The sequence below is a fragment of the Dermacentor variabilis genome, chromosome 5 (genome assembly GCF_050947875.1).
Source record: "Dermacentor variabilis isolate Ectoservices chromosome 5, ASM5094787v1, whole genome shotgun sequence".
Lineage (NCBI taxonomy): Eukaryota > Metazoa > Arthropoda > Arachnida > Ixodida > Ixodidae > Dermacentor > Dermacentor variabilis.
The window spans coordinates 62,276,985-62,297,235 of record NC_134572.1 but is presented as its reverse complement, the minus strand read 5'-3'; the positions used below and the strand labels follow the sequence as shown (position 1 = coordinate 62,297,235).

At 42.7% G+C, this 20,251-nt stretch overlaps 1 protein-coding gene across 1 annotated transcript in view; it reads right to left on the bottom strand.

Moving 5' to 3' along the window:
- The window catches only part of Cul1 (cullin 1), a 56,337-nt gene extending 36,380 nt beyond the window's left edge, over positions 1-19,957 (bottom strand). Inside the window, exons 1-8 of the mRNA XM_075692578.1 lie at positions 19,849-19,957; positions 16,638-16,676; positions 8,054-8,248; positions 7,401-7,563; positions 5,506-5,673; positions 515-565; positions 308-398; positions 23-186 (exon numbers count right to left, since the gene is read on the bottom strand). Coding sequence (XP_075548693.1) covers positions 23-186; positions 308-398; positions 515-565; positions 5,506-5,673; positions 7,401-7,563; positions 8,054-8,211 — 795 coding nt within the window. The 5' untranslated portion in view covers positions 8,212-8,248; positions 16,638-16,676; positions 19,849-19,957. The remainder of the gene's footprint in view (positions 1-22; positions 187-307; positions 399-514; positions 566-5,505; positions 5,674-7,400; positions 7,564-8,053; positions 8,249-16,637; positions 16,677-19,848) is intronic.
- Positions 19,958-20,251: the final 294 nt, after the last annotated feature.

Below are 20,251 nucleotides of genomic sequence, written 5' to 3'. Positions count from 1 at the left end.
TCTTTGAAAAAGAGAGACATGCCTTTTTCATGTACTCGGTGACAGGGTTCTGCCTCAGGAACTCCATACTCTCCCTGTTGTAGAACCGTTCAGTGTCCTCCAGGAACGTATTCTCAAATGCATCCTTGTACACTGACAGGTTAGGCCCCTTGGCTGATGGATCTTCCTCATTCAGGCCAAGCTCGACTGCAGCAAACAAAGGCATTACCCAACTTTACATAAAATCTTAGAATTTTTTTTTAACCATTGGCCACTGCACACCAAAAGTTAGGCGTGCACCTACAGAGCATGACAATGAGCTCCTCACCATAGCAGAACATGACGCCACTGACCAGCCTCGTGTTGATCGGCTCACCATTCCGCTCCTTTTCAATTAGCTTAAGCACAGCATTGGTCACCTAAGTGGAATGAAAACAGCAACATCAACACAAGCGTTAAAAAAGAGTTAAGGCAGAATGCCAGGGCTACTAGCACAATGTACACATAAAAGGTTTAAGCATATCAAGGTACACACCTGTTTGTGCAATGGTGTGAAAAAGCAGTCCCTCCAGGACACCAAGGCCAACTAAAAACAATGAAACAAAGAGCAAAAAGCATGGCACAATGTTAAACATGAAAACTGTTACCAAATATGCACTTACAAAAATTTTAAGATACTGCATGCAAGCAGCAGGTAGAAAAGTATCTCAAGAATGGCAATTGAACTAGTTCTGATAGTTTTGGCTTTGTTTTGGCATGGCTTTGGTCTTGGCTTTAGGCTTGGTTTGTATCTGGGTGGCTTTTACATCCTAAACCTACAATCGGGCATTAATGACCGTGCAGTACAGTGTAATCTTGTTGATTAACATCGTGGGGCAAAAACTTGATTGGAACAAAGTGGAGTTCTAACTAACGAGCTTCTTAAGCTTAAGCTAGCAACCCCTGGTACACGCCTCCTTGCCTACAACACTATTATTAGACCAATCTTAGAATATGCAGTAATTATCTGGGACCCTTTTACAAAGGTAAACATAAATAAACTTGAAAGAATCCAAAAGAAAGCAGTAAGGTTTATATATAACACTTACGGGCGAGCATCAGTCAGTGACCTCCTCAAAAAAAGTGGTTTACCCTCTATTCCTAACAGAAATCGCATATGTCGCTTAAAGTTTTTCTATCAGTTAATTAATAATAATTTCAAAGTTGACACCTCCAATATCCTTATCTATTCCTCGGGGTACCAAACTAGAAATCGCCATTCTCTTTCTATAACACCATTAAATCCGCGAGTTAATTGTTTTAAATATTCCTTTTTTCCAAGGACCATCACTGATTGGAATAACCTCACGGATGATGTTGTCAGAGAGACATCGTTACATTCATTTCAAGAGCATCTGAATTGATTGTTGTTAAGTGACCTTGTCACTGTATTCTCTTGTTGAATTTCTATGTGCAATTTTGTTTTCTTTGTGTCTAATTCTGTATCTTAACGCAATGTTTCCCACCTGCTATGATCTTGTGTACAAGATCGCAGTATTCATAAATAAATAAATAAATAAAAATTCTTTGACACAAAGCTACAATGCCACCTGTGTGTTATCACACGGGGATTAAATTTAATCGTGCCAAAACATAAGCTAGTAGAGACCATTGCTGCTAATATTTTTTCCACATCGTAGCTGCACTGCCTTGTATGGAATTCCCGCTCAAGAGGAAGTTTAAGGAGCTCAACTCTGAAAGTGCCCATTCAAATACATGTAAAACACAAACGCTTTTCCGAGATAACCCCTGGGTCGAAATCAATGAAATTTGTTGCATTTGAGAAAAAATTTTAAATTCTAGTGAATGTTAAAGCAAAATTTTGATTTAGAGCCTGAATTTATTTACAAGAATTTAAAAATTTGTTTAAATAAAATTGAAGCCTGAATTTCACTCATTTTTTTCTCTTAATGAAAAACAGGTACACTTGAGCCTTGTTATTACGAGATGGGATATAATGAAATAATCAATAATGGACGATGGATAATGGACGAAGTGTAATTCCCCTTGAAATCCCCACAGATATTCATGTAATTAAAACCTTGTTTTAACGATGTGAAATTGTTCTGCAAATGGATGTGACAAACTAGATTCGTCTCCGTAACCAAAAGTACCAATCGCTGCACATACAGCATGTCACTATCAGCCCAGTTCCCCACTCGTTCGGCACGGCAGTGCGAAATTCCCCACACTGAATACGCGGTCAAGCAACACTGGTCTTTATCACCACCATGCTTAGCCGCAAACACAGTGGCTGCACACAGGCAACACTCCTTTCTTATTTCATTGCACCCCTCTCTTGACGCGGCACATGGCTGGCAAAGCTAGGCCACATGGCGCACCCTCGGAGATAGCAATCTTGGAGGTCACGCCTAGGTGCGCCGCGCCACGTATCTATGATGATGCTTACATGAGGCATACCAAAGAACCAGTGCCTGCCCTTCTATTTCTCTCACTGCAGTTAGGGTGTCTACCAAGTAGACATTTCCGAATTCCCCGAGTTTTCCAGGTTTTCCCTGAGTGCCTTTGCAATATTCCCTGAGTGACACAGAACTTTGTTTTATGTCAAGACAGGCTCCCTACATCGTGTCGCCCAATGGTGTCACTCTCTGTAAGCATGTTAAAAAATAAAAAAACAACTTAATCCAGTTTGAATATTAAGGGGCAGCGTTTATTTTATTAAAAAGGAAAACATAAGGAAGGGATTAGTAAAATGCACAGCGAATAAAATATCTTCGAAAGAAATAGTAAAACCTATTGCAAATTGAGTCGAACATTCTCAAGTATGAATAAAAAAGAGATGCATACAGAATATTTTCGAATATAAGCTACTTCTATCAACTGATAGCAAGCTAATTGGTATGAGGCCCGAACTTTATCATAAGTGAGATCCACTTGCAGCAGCTGGTAAGTCAACCTCAACTGTCCTGACATACTCTGAGCCTGCGCACAACGCCTCAGTGTTGAGTTTCACTGTTTTAAATAGTTTTTTTTTTTTTTTTTTTTTTTGCTTGGATGAGGGACACCTGCATCTCGGTGTCAGCCAATGCTTCGCTTTTAGAGTGCAAGCTCCTCCAAAAAAGCGGCGGCATGCTTCCTTTCCCATTAATTTCTGGATGCATAGTTCCTTTGTCTTGTTCTCCTTCGGCTGTGCGTTTTCCCCACAGACTATTTGATGGATCCTCTTGCACAGTTCTACAGTCAGCGTCCAATTTTTCGGACTCCCTAGGGGCCGCGACAACGTCCGAAAAAATTAGTGCATGTCTTTTACAGCCCTGAAGGGCTCAAATCACCGCAGGCACATCCGAAGAGGCCTGCCAGTGCACTTATTAGGCATATCGGTGCTCGTACTGTGACAGGAGATGGCGGGTGCCCGCGTGTATAATTAAGGAATACATACTGTGTCCAGTGACAGTTGCCCCTTCCCACACTTGTTATGCTTCACAGCGTAACATTGCTGTATTGAGGTGAAGCTAGCTTTCGAAAACGGGCATTATGCAACGCGCCGTGCTTTCCAACTTCGAAGCCAATCGCAATGATCACAAAGGCGGTGTCGGTGCCATTGCTGACAGCGACGAATTCATTCAATGAAAAACACGGCACAGAAAAGCAGGAAGCTTAATACCGAACCTCGAAGCAGCTACGCCTAGCATTGCCGCGGTGGTCGCTACGGCTGCCAGCGCATCTGCGTGCGAGTGTGCCGGTTCGAGACGGCGAGGTTATCAAAGCGACGGCGATGGTGGTTTTGATGAATGCCGTTTCGGACCTGCGGTCACGGCAAAAAGTCCGGAGCATCGCACGGCGAAGGGTTCTTGCGTCCGAAATTTCAGACATTCTTATACACTTACCCTAAGGCGTACTCAGTCCGGAAAGTCACTCGTTGACTGTACTCTGGCAACTCCTCCAGCCGACGCGGACGCGTCGAAGACCATTCGTTACGATTCCTCTGTGACTTTCGTTCCCTTTCAATAAAATTACAGCTGATTTTCCCTGATAGAGGCGCAAATTCTCTGAGTTTTCCCCGAGTTTTTCCCATATTACTCAAAATCCCTGAGAACTCCCGGTTTTCCCGGTTGGTAGACACTCTGTGCAGTGTGCCATGCAGCGTATCAGACAGTTTGGCTTTCTCGGGCCAAATACGTCTGTGTATAAGGCAGACAGTGTTTCTGGTGCTGTGCTAAGCTCTGCCGGCCGTACAGTTCCAACGAGTTCACAACATCACACGTAACTGAAACTTTCTCCAAAAGTCATCGAGGTCCGTCATGTTCAAGCAGCACATGGCACACAACATGGTGCGATGCAAAGCACGCCAGCTGTTCCTGTCGACCGCGTCGGCGCTCTGTTGGTTTCACAGCAATATGAACAAGCCAAGTGGGAAGTGGAAGTGAAAGACCATCACAATGGAACATGAGGATGCTATCGTAAAGGCTGTCGCACCAGGTGCTAAAAATTCGCGTGCTGCGTACGCCGAAGAGTCTTTGCTACTGTTTTATTAAAATTTCATTGAATGTGCGGCCACAGAGCCGTAGTCTTCTTTGCATGTTAAAATTGTGCACACCACTGGGTAAATGACAATAGCCGATATAACGAAGTAATTTTGGCTTCAAGGCTCAAGTGCATCGCCCTTTACAAACAGCATCCATTGGAGCACCTGAAGCGGACAGAGTTGACATATGAATTCACTTCAATGTTTACAAGGGTTTTGCAAAACTCATACTCACATAAAGGTATATTGCAGAGCAACGTATAATACATCAATTTTGTCTGCTTTAGATGCACTTTTGGATGAAATTGTAAGAAGTGTGATAACATTTTTAAATGGAATGTTACGGAGTTGTAAACTTGATAGTTCCGTTTTCTGCAATTTTTCTATTTGCGATAATTTTTATTATAAAGTTGACTGCCTAAATCAAGAATCCTTTTCCAAAGTCACCAGATTTTTAACATTTTCTTTTAAATACAACAAACTTCGCCAAACTTGGTGCAGTTATTGCTGCGAAAAAAGATTTCTCCTTTTCCATGTATTTAGATAGGAGCCCACCCCGAGCTAAAGCTCAACCAATGTGTGGATGCAGAGCGAGATCAAGTAAAGCACTTTCAATATTTTTCAGATGTTTCATGAAAGTCTTACACAAGACATGATTCGAACAACCAAGCCAACTCGAATGGAGCTGCCACTCCTACCACACCCCCTACCATATGACCCTTGCCAATTCACACTTGAAATGTCAATACAGTATGTGCCAGTGCTGTTTAGCCAGAGCATGGTGTGAAAGGTTCCACATATTGACACGGAATTTCAAGCTTGAATTCAATCATGAGATTACCATGATAAGCACTAGGTATAAGCAGGTAATTTCATTCAAGTTACCTGTCTTAATCGCCTAAAGTATCACCAAACTGAAATACATGGCGGCTGTGGTAGGACTGAACGGTCAGTTTGAATCACAAGTGAGGAAAGCAAAAAAAAAAAAAAAAAAAGCGTACCTGGTAAATCTCATAGATGTTCTTCCTTCCTTCGTCGCACTCTCGCTTAACCCAGTGCCGGTTGAGGTAGGAGCAGATGCCATTGAGCACCTTGCTAGAGAACTGGTACTCTTCCCACTCCTTGGTGTAGAACCGTAGGACGTCTTCATCCATAAGGTCAATTCCATCCTGCATATAATGCACATCACTTACAGCATCTTCAAGAGGTTTGCAATGTCATATCCTTACTAGGTGCCCACAACATAGCCTGACCTAGACAGGTCAGGCTATGAGGTTATGAGGCTATGAGGCTATGAGCTGCCAAGAGTTTATATGCTTGCGATGCATTAGAATGAAGAGAGTTCCTGTGTGGCATGTATCGAGTTCACTTCACATCCAGTCAGTCTGTCTGGTGACACAACAAGGTTTCTGCATACTACTTCATTCTTTAAAGGGGCCCTGAACCACTTTTTATAGAAGTGGAGAAAAACATTTGAAGTGAAAATAGACTACTTCACTACTTCAGAAATACTTTGCTGCAACAAGTACTTCAATGAGCTCAGCAGAAGCGGAGTTATTGGCAATCAAACATGACCTCCGCTGTGCTCCCGTTCCTTCTTCAATGCCTTGCATTGCGAAGGCTACGGCGCAGTGGGGCGTGCCCACAATGCTCTGGCTTGTAAATGCCATCGTGGTGCGCAGTTCAAATTTCATTTTGGATGTTAATGAAAATTCCACGACTTCTGCCTTTAGTGCCTCAGACGCGCTACACATAAGCCAAATGCGGTTGTCCTCAGCAAGCCACAGTGTGCTAAGCCAGTGGACTCATGGCGGCACCCCACGGCGGCCGCATATCTAAGCCATGTAGCCAACCACAGCTTGATGTCAGCTATCAGCCAATAGCAGCCATCTAAGGGAATGACCAAATAAAGCGTCCACAAGAGAGTGAGGAATGGGGCCTTCTGTTGAAAAGAGAGTGTTTGAGAGAAAGGTGACTTCACGATCCGCTTGCGGGCTCTCCACGCACCACGTATGACAGCAAAACTTGGCCGAGATGTTCACAGCAGCGTATGCTATCCGCAGACTGCGTTACTTCACCAAGCCCGAGGGGTGGTTAATGGCTCATTCACACTGGCGACTTGAGGAGGTCGCGTGACCATATGCGACTCGCGATCAAAAAGCGACCGTAGGCGACCGATGTTCACACCGGCAAGCCCGGCTGAGCGCGACCCGCAAGTCGCAATCCCGGAGATTATCGTTCTCAGCAAGAGCTCTCGGAATCTACGCAGAATTTGCCACGACGTGGGAGGAGGCCGGGTGTAGACACATGTAAGATCACTTCCGATGCGCCACTGATTTATCAGTTTTGCAACCACGGTCCCATGACTGAAAAATCGCACAGAGAGCGATTGGCCCAAAATGGACACTTTTCAAGAAAAGCAACCGTTTGCGACCATTTGCAACTGGTCGCTTTGCAACCACTGTCGGTCGCCGGTGTGAATGAGCCCTAAGGGCCCCTTTAAATATATTGCACAGCTTTTCCATTGATTGCTTTTTACTCGCACCGAACACTGCACATACCACTTCTCCAAATCAAATGTAAGCAAGCCTCTTTTTATCAAATGGGCTCTGTGCGAACTTTCTGCGTTCAATTAGATTAGCAAATTTCACCATTCGAACACATAATATAACCAGAAGAATTAGCTCCTTGCAACTACAACTGTACATGAGATACATGAACACTAATTTTCCACCACATTTACATAGCTGTAAACAGCTTCAACGATAACATTGCAATAAAATTCTACAGCTTCAGAATACATACGCGTAAAAAAGTACACAAAAGGCTCTGCCACAGTGAGAACCCTTATGCAAAGAAACCCTACTCCAGCACATTTCAAGAGAGAAGCACTTACCCTCAGGAGGGTGACAAGGTAATTCTTGAGGAACTCTTTCAAACGCTTATACAGCTCATAGCCAACAAACTGTGCACCGCCAACAGGCTGATTCTTCTTGGTTTTGGCAGTTGGTGTCCGCGAGCCACCTTGATGCACGCTAGTACAGTAGTCGTAGACATGTCTGAGCAGTTGCCAGCCAGTCAAGAAGCAAAATTCCACAAATGCAAGTACTATGCAAAACTCTGTCTCAATCAGATATAAACAAATGATATGTTACAGCTAAGATGATATACGTTACAGGTTCTAAAAGAACTGTTTGGGGCTATTTGGTCGTACATGTTAAGTGAAACAGGCTACTCTAACAATGGTACTGCTTTCTGCATTTTTCTTGTTGTTCAAGTAGTGGAACGCTTCAACTAACATGTCACCTTCTGTTAATATATACAAGGCACGGAGTCGTGGAGAGAATCGGCACTTGCATAGATCTCACAAGTCAAATTATCACAAGCGTAGTCACTGTGGCTGTTAAATAGAAAACATTTCCATGTAATGCAACAATGTGTCACATGATCAGCAATCAACTGCAACGGCTGGCTTACGATCACACAGCTGCTGCTGGCAGCAGCTCAGGGTCTTTAGTCCAAGCAACATGTTTTAAAGAAGAAGGATACGTATAGAGCTGCATGTAGCGAGTCTTGGACATGTTATCCTGCTTGTTGGTGTACACCTGCTCGATGCCCTCGCGCAGGTCGCCCCATATCTGGTCCAGGTCGATTTGCTTTAGCCCATGGCTATTCTGCGCACGTACCGACTGGCTGCCAGACGCCATGCTGACTGGCTCAGGCCCCACCCTCTAGTCAGCTCTCCTGTGGTAGAACCGCACCAGGCAATGCACAATGACTGCAGAATAGTAGTGCTTGAACAGTGAACAAGAACTTTCATGGCAGATCTGCAGGCTTGGTTATGGTGCGAATATACCTGCATCCCTCCATACATATCAAATTCACAAAGGGCAAACACTGTCTACAAACTACACACATAATGTCAAGAAACACTAATGATGACAGTCAGCCATCATAGTCTTACATGCAGGCAAAAGTGTGCAGCGTGCTGCTGCATGAGCATACCCTTAGCAAAGGCCTGAAGAAGACACACTATTGGCAAGCCAAAAGATATGGCCCTTGTTGACTGAGCTGTCGTTACACACCGTTTTGGCATAGTGGCTCTGGTGTTGTGCTGCTATGCCTGAGGGCATGGGATCAAACCCAGGCCGCCACGGCCACATTTTGATGGAGGCAAAATGCAAAAACCTGTGTACCAGGTACAGGGTGCACGTGAAAGAACCCCAGGTATACACTACAGCAAGCCCCGTAATCATACTGTGGTTTTGGCACTAAACACACACACCCTTTGTGTTGTTATCGTGCACACCTAAATCAAGCCTACAATTAAAAAAAAAAAAAAGCTGCAGTGAAACACCAGACAGTTCTACTGGCCCATGATCACAAGCTACATGTTATACCAACATAGGCTCCACATGATACCAAGAGATCACAAACCTTCTGATTGATCCGACCAAGAGAATTCCGCTTAGATTGTTCTAACAATATATAGAAAAACAATTATGTCCAGCTATGAGAATTACACTGAAATTTTAAGAATCCCACAGGTTTATCTGCGCATCTCCAAAAGAGTGAGCTTGTCTTTTTGGCAGTTGTTTCTCATCAAGCTGCTCCATGGTGGAGCAGTTCAGTAAAAAGTGAGGTACAATCATCCTATACGCAGTTTTAAAGGGACAATAAAAAAAAAGATAAGTTGACCTGCATTTGAGAGGAGGTTTCATAAGCCAGAATTGATGCAATAACAAAAGATAGGTGGCACTGCCACGTTTCAGCTTAAGTAAAAGTCTTGCTATGACATTGTGCATTCTTATGCCTGCTTGGGCTTAGTTTATTTCTTTATCTTCAAAGATGGACTACATTTCATTTTAAAATATCCAAAGACTGAACTTGGCAAGCTTTGAGAAACTTTACTTTGCCACAATGCTCTGAATATGACAAAATAATTTTGAAATGCATGACATCAAGCTGTCGTACCAACTCTGGGATTTCGGGACGAAATTCAAGAAACTTATTTCTTGAATTAACTTAAACTTAACTTAACTTAACTTTTTAGAAACAAGAAACAAGAGCCTTCACTTTTTTTTTTTTAGTAATCATGACCTTGCAGCAAAATTAACGAAAATAGAGTTCTGAAGGATTACTTTACCAGCCCAAACTGATTTGGTGCGTCTCTTAGCGTCCCTTCAACACTGTGTGAAGAATGGTGCATAACATCGCGTTTTTAACATTTTGGCTGCATTTGCTGCTGTATTGCAGGCCATGCTTTAAGCCAACAAGAGTGATATCTCTAACCTTTCAAGAAGCCGAAACAGAAGCAGCAATACTGAAACCACCATAATTTGAAGGTAAACCTACTAAGTGGCTCAGCCTAATTGCTAGCTGTGACGTGATCTTGCCTGAGCATTTCACTTTGCTCTGGCAAATTTGCGTTTGTGAAATCGGAGCACCCACACCATCACTCGGGTAATCCCACAAATGCTTTTTATGCATTTTTTTTCCAGCAACATCTGGGCAGCGTACAATTTTTGAGAAAGCCAAGTGAAATGCCAGCCTTTGTGACAGCGCATTGATGCACAGCGCCGGCAAGCAGCAATAGCATGTGCATAAAGCAACTTTTTGTTCATTCAAATCCAATAAAAGTCTATTTCTAAGTATTCTTTTTTGTTTTAATCCCATCTCATTCATTCTGTGTCATGGCCACTTGGTCGCACCAGGAACAGCAGATTTTGAGTACTGGGGTCACCGAGTTAAAAACTTTCAATAAGATGAACAGATTTTTATGGTCCTTTGAAGTCTGCCTTAATGAGGGTCTACTGTAACTACTACACGGAAGGCATCGCATATGTGAGCCTATTTACCACTGATTCAGTGGAGCGCCCAAAGCACTTCCATTTGTGACCAAAACATAGCATTAGGATTTCAAATTGGGCAAGTTGGTAAGAATCTAAGTTCGTAACTTCCACAAAACAGTGCATGTCAAATACTGAAAGCATGTGCTTTGAGGTAGCCTGACATCCACAAGTTGCAGTTATAATGTGTGAAGTAGTTATTCTGTAAAATGTGTTGCTGATCAAAAACAGCTGTACTGAGAAAGCCGCAGAGTAAGGCTTCTCTGACCATGCTAACTGCATGGCTTTTGCAGAGTTACCTGCTAAAGAATATAACCATGGAAATTCCATCAGTAGTCTCTTGCTAGGAAACATTTCCAAAATAAAGTGACCTCAAATCAGCTGTGCAACAATATACTCTCAAATCGGAAATGAGGATACTAATAACTTTCGTTCATCAGCTAGGGTATAGCTGTTTGGAGGGAGCCAAGAATTCATTTCATTTGTCTATTTCACTTGAGTTTTTGCCACTGGCTAGCACTCTGCCACACTACCGGAATCAGCCGCTTCACACAGTGAATAAAAGAACCAACAAAGGAAACAGAAAATGACAAATCATTGCAAAATAAGGCCACTGGCATGAAGGCCATATTTGCCACTTCATTGCCACAACCAACCTATAAAGGTGAAACAGGCTACCAGTCAAATGCAATTCATTAATCCTTTCAAATAAAACAAGGAAAGCAGGCAGTGCAGATACAAATTTGTCCCACAAATGGTATTCTATTACAAAACAGAAAGGGCTGATGCCGCTATTTTCCATACGTCAACACGACAGCGTAGCATACAATATACAGGGTGTCCCAGCTAACTTTAGCCAGAGTTTAAACATACGCAAGTGCCGCGTAGCTGGACAGAACCAAAGTAATGTTGTTTGCCGTCACCTGGAGATGCTCATTTTTCACTCCACCTAATTAGATAATTAGTCTTAATTATTTAATCAACTTCTCAAACAATTACATGAAAAGTGTCAATGAGAAAATTGCAGAGCAACACGAGAAATTCCCAATACAGCGTTCTGTTGCTCAGTACATGCTACATAAAATTATTTTTCTGAGCATGAAAGAAGCCCACAGATGCACGCAAAATTGCCGTTCAACTGGCCGCTCGAGGCACTTTCACGTCTCGCATTCTCGCGGGCTTCTTCCATGATCAGAAAAACACTTTTATGTAGCATGTACTGAGGAACAGAAAGCTGTATTGGGAGTTTTTCGTGTCGCTCTACAATTCCCTCATTGACACTTTTCATTGAATTATAAAGTTTCAGAAGTTGATTAATTAGTAAGACTAATTATCTAATGAGGCAGAATGAAAAAAATAATTTGAGTATCTCCAAGAGACGCCAAACAACATTACCTTGGTTCTGTCCAGCTATGTGGCATTCGCATATTTTTATCCTCTGGCTAAAGTTAGCAGGGACACTCTGTATCTAGGGAGCCAGCATGTTGGAGGGTAAACAAGGTAGATGTTTTATATGCACCGTGAATATTTGCATTTGCATCGGGACTGAAGGAAGCGAAATCTGCCCTTCAGGCACCTGCTGCTTTCCAGAAGACACTGAAGTACAGCCTTTGTGACAAGAGGTGAAGCCACAAGCCGCCTGAGTGTTGCCAAGCACCGGCTATGTTCAGGTCAGTCCCATGAACTCCTGGTGCAAGAAAGCTTTGGAGTGTAAGGACCTGTTCTCCATTTCTGCAATATTTTCTAGCAGTACAGACGGAACAGACACTTGATGACAAGAGTCAGCTGCGGCCACCCACACAGTGGCTTTGTTCTTTCTGGCCGACAGCACTATATGCAAATTTTAAGTAGTGTAAATAATGTGGTCAGTACTGTGTGTGGCAAACTAGCAGGTGCATCAATATGATACTAAAAGAACTAAGGCAGGAGTCAGTTACTTAATCATTGTGAGAAAGGCGGATGCAAATATTTTTGTTCCCGCATAACGAAGACATAACGCAAGGTGTGACAGAAGTACCTCGCATATCAAGAAGGCCGAAGATTGTATTAGTAGCACTTCTGTGACAATGTACAGAAGGTACATCAACTGTTCCATTGTGTTTGTCCTTGTTTTCTCTCTATTTTACTCCTTATCCCTCGTGTAAAGATTTAAACAGATGCAGCTTATGCAAATATATAAGGCCATTCCTTGTAACATAGCGGTCAGTTCATCTATCTTTCCATCTGTTTGTCCCTTGGCACTTTGGTTCACAGTAATAAACACGAACTTGCTAGCCCCAAGTTTCAGCTCGAGTACTTATGCTCAATGCATTGCAAGGAACCATAAAACAGGAGAAAAATGTCATTTTCTTCCTTACTTGAGAAGACACCATTGATAGTCCTGGCAAAAGCAGTGCACATATAGCTCACACGTGTTTGTACATAATCTTCAGACAGCTGCCCGTATTTACAGCATTTCCATAGCAGGCATGCAACATCATTAGCCAAGCCACCAGGTGTTTGTGAATGAAGGAAGCCAACACTGCAGCCAGACGTGCAGTACATGGCCTTGGCTAAATCTGCGGGGTACTTTTCCTGCAGCACACTCAGCAATACCATTTGGAATTTGGAATTATCACAAAGTGCCGTAGACATTTCCATTGTTTCAAAATGCCCCAACTGCGCCAGACCAATTCAACAACAGAAGGCATCTATGCACTATTGGTAGGAACCACCAGATAATAGTAGCAAGCAGCGTGTTTTAGTGACTAACTATGGAGAATAATGGCCATTCATTCTTTTAGGTATACATTTTAAGCAGACAACTGTCACTCCTTACAAGTGCTGCACATTCAGTGAAAGCAAACCAACCTCTTCAGTACAGATGCTCAAGGCATTTAAGAACCTGCATATCTCCTACACAAAGATAAAATAAGCAAAGCTGTCTAAAGTAAACATACAAGCTCAAAAGTACTTCTACTACTGTCACAAAACTGTCTTGAAGACAGTGCTTCTAGTGGGTTTACTGCCAAAATCTTTAAAATTACTAGCTTCGCATAGACTGAGTAGTACAGTTGAATGCCTCTACAGCAAAATGGCTGGCGTAACAAAGGATTTCATACGTCCCGCCCAAATTCCTATCTTGCCATGTGTATTCTTAACGGCTCTATGGTGAAGATGCCTACAATGAAGGAATATAGGCATCCCTGAGGACTGATTTGTTGCTTTACAGCAACCGCACATGGTGGCAGCATCACTGCCCTCCGCAGCTACCACAGAGCAGCGGTGTGCTTATAAACTGCTGCCACGCGAAAGGGTGTGGACACGGCCATAGCTATGGTTGAGTTGCAACATATTCAAAGGTTCATTTGTTAACCTGCACACTTACATAAATGCAAAACAAATGCAATAGAGAGTTAAAAACATTGAGTGTGCCTAATCTGACACCTATGAGAGCTCAGGTGTTTGTAAAGGATTCTTGTTGGAATGGGGGTTACCAAAAATGGGGGCTAAAGGTTTGGCAAATTATATCCTTCCAAGACCTTTTATACATTACAATGCTGTATACACTAATACTGGATAGAAAGTCAGATACAAGCGGGTGCGTGGAATTGGTTAAACATATTCTTGCCACCAACTTTTCTGAAGATTCACACCTATTTGATCTTGACTATTAAGCCGTCTAAGAAAACAAAAAGCACTTAGAGACCCTGAAACGGTACGGACAAATTTTGCAGACGCGTAGGGTACAGCTAAAGTTAATCGTTCGTACCAAAATTTGTGTGAAGTGTCTCATATTAGGGCAGCTACGGACGATTATAAGTTACGCTCCTCCATAGCCATGCATTTTCTCAACTCGTTCGCCGAGTGATTGGGGCTAAACTCCGTCTTCACTGGGTCTGCGTCATGATGGCATATCGTGTCGTCTACTTCCGGTTCTCTAGGGGCAAGCGCATGAAGCCTCTCCAACCTCATCAGCAGCTGCTTGGCAGTCGACCACAAGCGAGAGCTATCGAAGCAGCACGTGTTGCGAGCATTCTGTCACAGCGCCGAACGTGTCTGGTATTCCAGTAACCACAAGCGGGCTGGGCCTTTCGACGGACAGCTGGAGGCACAAACTAAAGCTGATGAAGGAACTTTAGCGTAGACGTACATCAGCGGCCTGATTGGTCTGCACGGTCCATCCACCTGTTCGTGCAGAGCTTAACCAGCCAAACGAAGAGCGAATATTGCTCTTTGTTTCGAACATTTTGATCACTTACAAAAACAATGTGTTAACGATTACACTCATGAGAAAAATTTACGCCAGCAGCAAAGATGAATACACTTCGTTACTGCTTGATTTACTGCAGGTTTACTGCTTGTTTGGTCGAGCTCTGTGCCACCAGGTGGCTGCACCATGCAGATCATTCACGTTTGCGCTTCTGTTCATCCCGTGAAACGGCAAGGTCAAGCGGCCAGGCCCTGCCCCCTCACTTGCGTTTACCCAAATACCGGACTCGCAAAACGTTATCGTGGTAGTAATCCTCCAGCGTAACGGGATGTAACAGGAAAATTATCAATGACGCGCCCTGGGCAGCCAATCGGATAGCTCGCCCTACTGACGTCAATTGGGTGATTTACGTCATATGGGTAGGGGCAGCTGAAAATTCCGCCAAGCAGTGTGCTGCGATCGGCAGCGATGTACATTTTTAAAACCTTATAATAAATTATCCGCTTTACGCGGAGCACTTAGATGCGTCAATGAATTATCAGAAGGACCTACTCTAACAACTCAGTACGTTTAAACAAAATCGTCAAAATCGTTTCAGGGTCCCTGTAAAAGCGCATAACTTTTTTTTAAAGGCAACGAAAAGCACCAATGGAGTGCGCTTTGAGTACTGCAAGTTGACATGAAAATCCAGAATATGCCTTGAACATGCCAGCCTACCACATGATGTCACACCTCCATCTTTGTGTTTAAGCAAAGAAAGGAAACCTGAAGAAAGTTACTTTCTCCGCACACATGAAGATGCTGTCGGCATCTAACCGTGATATTTAAGAAATAAAAGAACACTTAACAGCAGTTGACAACAATAAGAGACAAGGTCTTTTGGGAGCATTATTGTACCATGTGGTTTGTTTAGAAAGCACAACCTTCAGCATCAGCCTGCATCTTTAAACTACACTATCTCTGGAGCTGCATCATAATTTCCGTAAAGCCACACTTCTAGTTCAGATATAGGTGTGCATAGTTCGAACGAGCACATCTCGGTTTAATTTCATTGTTTTTGTGCTAGTTACGCATTATTACTGCTCCATACATAGCTCTAGACTAACTTGGTTCATCTTTTTCGTTGCAAGCTTCATTTTGGCAGCTTTTTTGTTGTGCAACATGTACTAAAAGACCTCAAGACGTGTAATTTACGAGACAAAGTGGCCAGAAAGTCAGATCCCACGAATCCAAAATCTGTCTGAAGTAGCCAAAGAAGACCTTGTCTTTAAAGACGTGTTTCACATTTGTAACATGATTCTTCTTAGCAAGAATCAACTTGAAAAGCAATTATGTCCATGAGTGGTCTGTGGAAAATATACTACTAGCAACTAAGTTTGACATCTACAGATGACCAATACAGCAGTTGTACTTAGTCACAGCAAACGTCTAACTTTGGTTGAAAGGTACACGAAGGTTTCAAATGAACTGCATTTAGTGTACTTGTCACTATTCCTCTGCAGGCATAAAAAGAGCCGAGTAAAATTGCATCCATTTGTGTCATCTAGATAACTATTGGCTTTAGTTTTCTCCATATATGACATGAGCTCACGTTTTTGCATAAGCAGTGGCAATCTCTTTGGCAAAAAACCCTGAAGCACCAAGCGTGCAGGTGCACCTTCAGCCTAAACAGTTAAAGGTGTGCCAGGCATCGAAAATAAATGGGGTACATTGCTTGAAATTGAAACAAAACAAGGTTATGTAAACTTCCATGGCATTTTGTCGGAACTTCATGGAGAAAATTCTAGGAACGTTCAGACAACAGAAAAAAGGTTCTGTCCTGTTGGAAGGTGCACTGCAATGCCTAATATTCTCTTAAAGTGCCAAAACTTTTACAATAAACTGACTCAGTGACTGCTGATGGAACAATAATATTCACAATTTCACAGGACAAGATCATGAGGTGGTGGAGAGAGGTATGACTGCTGTCTGCAGACAATATATTAGCTGAAGACCACAAATTAGGGGCAATTAGAATTTCAATTTAAACAACTTCCTTTAAACACTTATCTACCCCCTCATCTAACCCCTTTGCAGGCAAAACAGACATTACCTCTGTGGTGCAGTGGTGCTTGTCATTGATGTAACGTATCTGAAATAGAAATGATAAATGTGAGCCATTATTTAGTATTCCCTCATCCGGCTTTTGCCTCAAAGGCACGCTATAAAGAGCAACACAATGAGTTTAGACTAATATTCTTCAAAAAGCTATGATTTTCATTTGCTTGGCAGAAAATTTATTCAAAGTGGAGAAAAATGAAGGGCAGATTAATTATTTTAAAGTTTGGAACCGTAACCTATTGCAACACATTGGTGCAATCTCACAGATTTTGAAGTATCTTCTCATACTTGGATTGTTTTGGAGCAGAAGTTCTCAAAAGCTTGCCACATTGGCCATTTCATTGCTTTAGAACACAATTTATTATGTCCTTGCCATAGAGTTTCTCACTATGACACCTAGAGGGAAATCTGGTGCCACCGTCTATGAGAGTTTCCAAAGGGTCACTGGCCGTCATGGGAATGACGGCATATGTGTCTGCTAGGCTTGTTTTGTAAGAGGCTTCGTCTAAAGCGTAGCTATGGCTACACAAATAATGTGTTCTTAAAGTAAAATCTTCCTAAAACATTTCTATTCATGCATATTACATCTTCCAGTGAAGTTTCCTCACCTACAATGCATAACCAAGCAAAGAAAAGCAAGAACAGATGACAAGCTATTCCAAAGCACGCATGAATCTTGTCTGTCCTGCAACTTTAGCGGCCTGCTGACACTTTTACGGTTCATAAAATTGTACATGCAATAACAAGTTTTCATAGTTCAACAAAACATGTTTTTGTGTAATAATAGAGCTAAAACAGCTTTTTACGTGCTATTTTAGTAGAAAATCATTGTGACAGACGGAACGGTGCTTGCGTCTCTCTCCAAGAACGATGCTAATCCGAAGTCACAATATACCGGCATTACCATGCATACCACAGCGCAGCAGGGCCAGATTTCCCTCTACGTGATATAGTGAGAAACTCTATGGTCTTTGCCTATAAACAATTAATTAGACCCGAATAGACGCTGTCAAAATCCATAACTTTATGGCGAGTAGGTGTGGGAACTTCAGGATTGCCACCACCACTCGTCTTTCGCTTCTGCATCTCTTCAGGCTTATGAAGGCAAAATACAGGCAGCTGCTTTGTTATTGCAGAAGCACAATTTACAGATGTTGCTCGAATTAATGTACCAATTTAGTGTCCTTTTTAACACTTCAACTCTTCAGTGACCAATGTTTATAGTGCACCCGTGCATGTTAAAGAGGCCAATTATCAGTAAGTGGTGCTTACAGAGGTACCAAAAATGCTAACTTTCTGTTACTATGGCTAATGTTAACAAAGCTGAAGGAAGCCTGAATGGCCAACAATGTTTGGCTGGAATCTATGCTCACGTGAACATTTTTTATTTCTTAATTCAGTAAGCAGTAAAACTCGAACCTCTCCACATTTAGCACTTCACATCTGCGTGCAGTCTGTGACCATCAATTGAGTTAAACTGTGGGGTTTAACATCCAAAAACGGCACATTGGTTTATGTGGGACGCCGTATTGGTGGGCCCCAGATTTTGACCACTCAGCATTCTTTCTTTAACATGCGCCTTAATCCAAGTACACAAACTGTGTTTGCACTTTGCCACCTCGAAATGAGGCAGGGAAGCGATTCAATGGCTTTGTGCTCAGCAGCAAAGTGCCATAGCAACTGAGCTACCATGGTCGGTTGTCTTCAATGAAAGATGTAATTATCGTGGTGTGCTTATTCCCCAATTTTAATACACAACTTGTTTTTAGACCCACCCTTCATTAATTCTGTAAATATAGAAAGTACCTAAATCGCTTTAAACTTACTTCATGTTCTTAACTGTGGGTTTTCAGAATGGCCAACTGAATGCCCTAATGTAATACCGTGATAAAGAGTTAATGACGAAATTAAGGAAGGTTTGTTAATAATGTTGAATAGTGTTTAATGCGTTGACAAACAAGGACACAAGCTAAGAAGCAGGTCTTCCACCTGTCCTTGTCCGTCACGGCTAAAAACGATTCAAGACGATTGATAGTTACTTCGGTAGCATGACCTCTTAAGAAAACCTTAGCACGAACGTCAAAACGAATTCAGTACAACGAATGCTACAACAGCGCCTACGATGACAACACAGCCACCGTGATAAGACAGCCTGTGTCCGCACCGCTGGTAAGGGCCAGCATAATCGTTTAAACAGAAATAAACGCACGCCGAAAATCACGCAGCCCACCACGCCCGCACAAAGAGACAGGAGGCAAGACTGAGAGGAATAGAACTGTCCACGAACAAAAGAATTTTAGAATTGTGTCTCGCTTTCGAAGTGCGCTGCACAAGCATGTGCGACCCACGCCGTTTCCGTGCTTCTAAAAACGTCAGCTGACGAATGCGTGGTTTCAGTTGCGTTAGGTGGCGTGAAACCGCCAAAAGACTCGTGGCTCCACGGGGATGAAACGCTTTTCCGCTGACCCTTCGCGGTCAGCGGTCAAATCTAGGCCACTGCACAGTTGTCGCGTAACACGGTCATTGTTTGCGCGGACGCGGAGGCGCAGGCCGAGGCGAAGCGAAATAAATGACTGATTGAGTAGGAGAACCGGCTAATATACTGAACAGAAAACTAACAAAAACTGACAGACAATACGATCGCAGGCTGTGAAACAAAATTCATCGCATTAAGGAAGGTCACTGCACCAGTGAACCGGAGTTGTGCAGAAACGTAGGAACAGGTTTCACAAAACAAGCAATCCACGTGAACGTGACTCACCCTGCGATGCACTTAAGGAATGATATAAACTCGTCCGAATTGCGCGGAAGTTCGGTTTCTTCAACTGCCTAGCCAAAGGAGTTCCAAGACTGCTGCGCCTTTTAGCGATATTGTCCAGTATTCGCGTGCTGGTGTTTTTACACTCTACGGAAGCCAACAAAATGAATACACGGGCGCTAATCTGGCAAACGTTAGTAAAGAAGCAATTCGTAAAGAAATCTCACCTTACCAGAGGTCTGTAAGCTTCAACTTAGGCGATTTTTCATCACAAAATGTGCTCGCACGAGTCCCCTCATTTTTTGACAACAGCCCAGTGCACTATAAAAATGGCGGACGAATTTTTTTATGCAAGTAACTGCAGGCCGGTCACAGACCAAGCACACAGCCGGAGCACAGCTAGTACTCACGCAAGATGAACGAAACGTTGAAAAATGATACTCACTCGAAGGCATAAATTCAATTTCAAGTGATAAACGCACGGCCGGACCTTTGCAACCACTGCACAATAATTTTACTTCCTACCTTCTGTCGGACCTCTGTCGGACAGCAGAGACAACTCTTGCAATGCAAAAACAAAGCCGCTAAATGACCAACTACAACGCAGAATAATCTAAAAAAATATTTGTACTTTAGTTTAATTATTTACCAGAACTAACATTTAAGAAACAGTTTCTAAGCGTGGTTGTAGATTCCTAATAATTTTTGACGCTAGCATACTAAAAGTTTCACTTTCGAAACCGCAGTAACATACCCTTTTGAAGATTTGTGCCTCTCAGTTACTCTCAGTGCTCTCAGTATTCCTCAAAATAATCTCGCTGTATACATTAACGTTAGATATTTCTCCA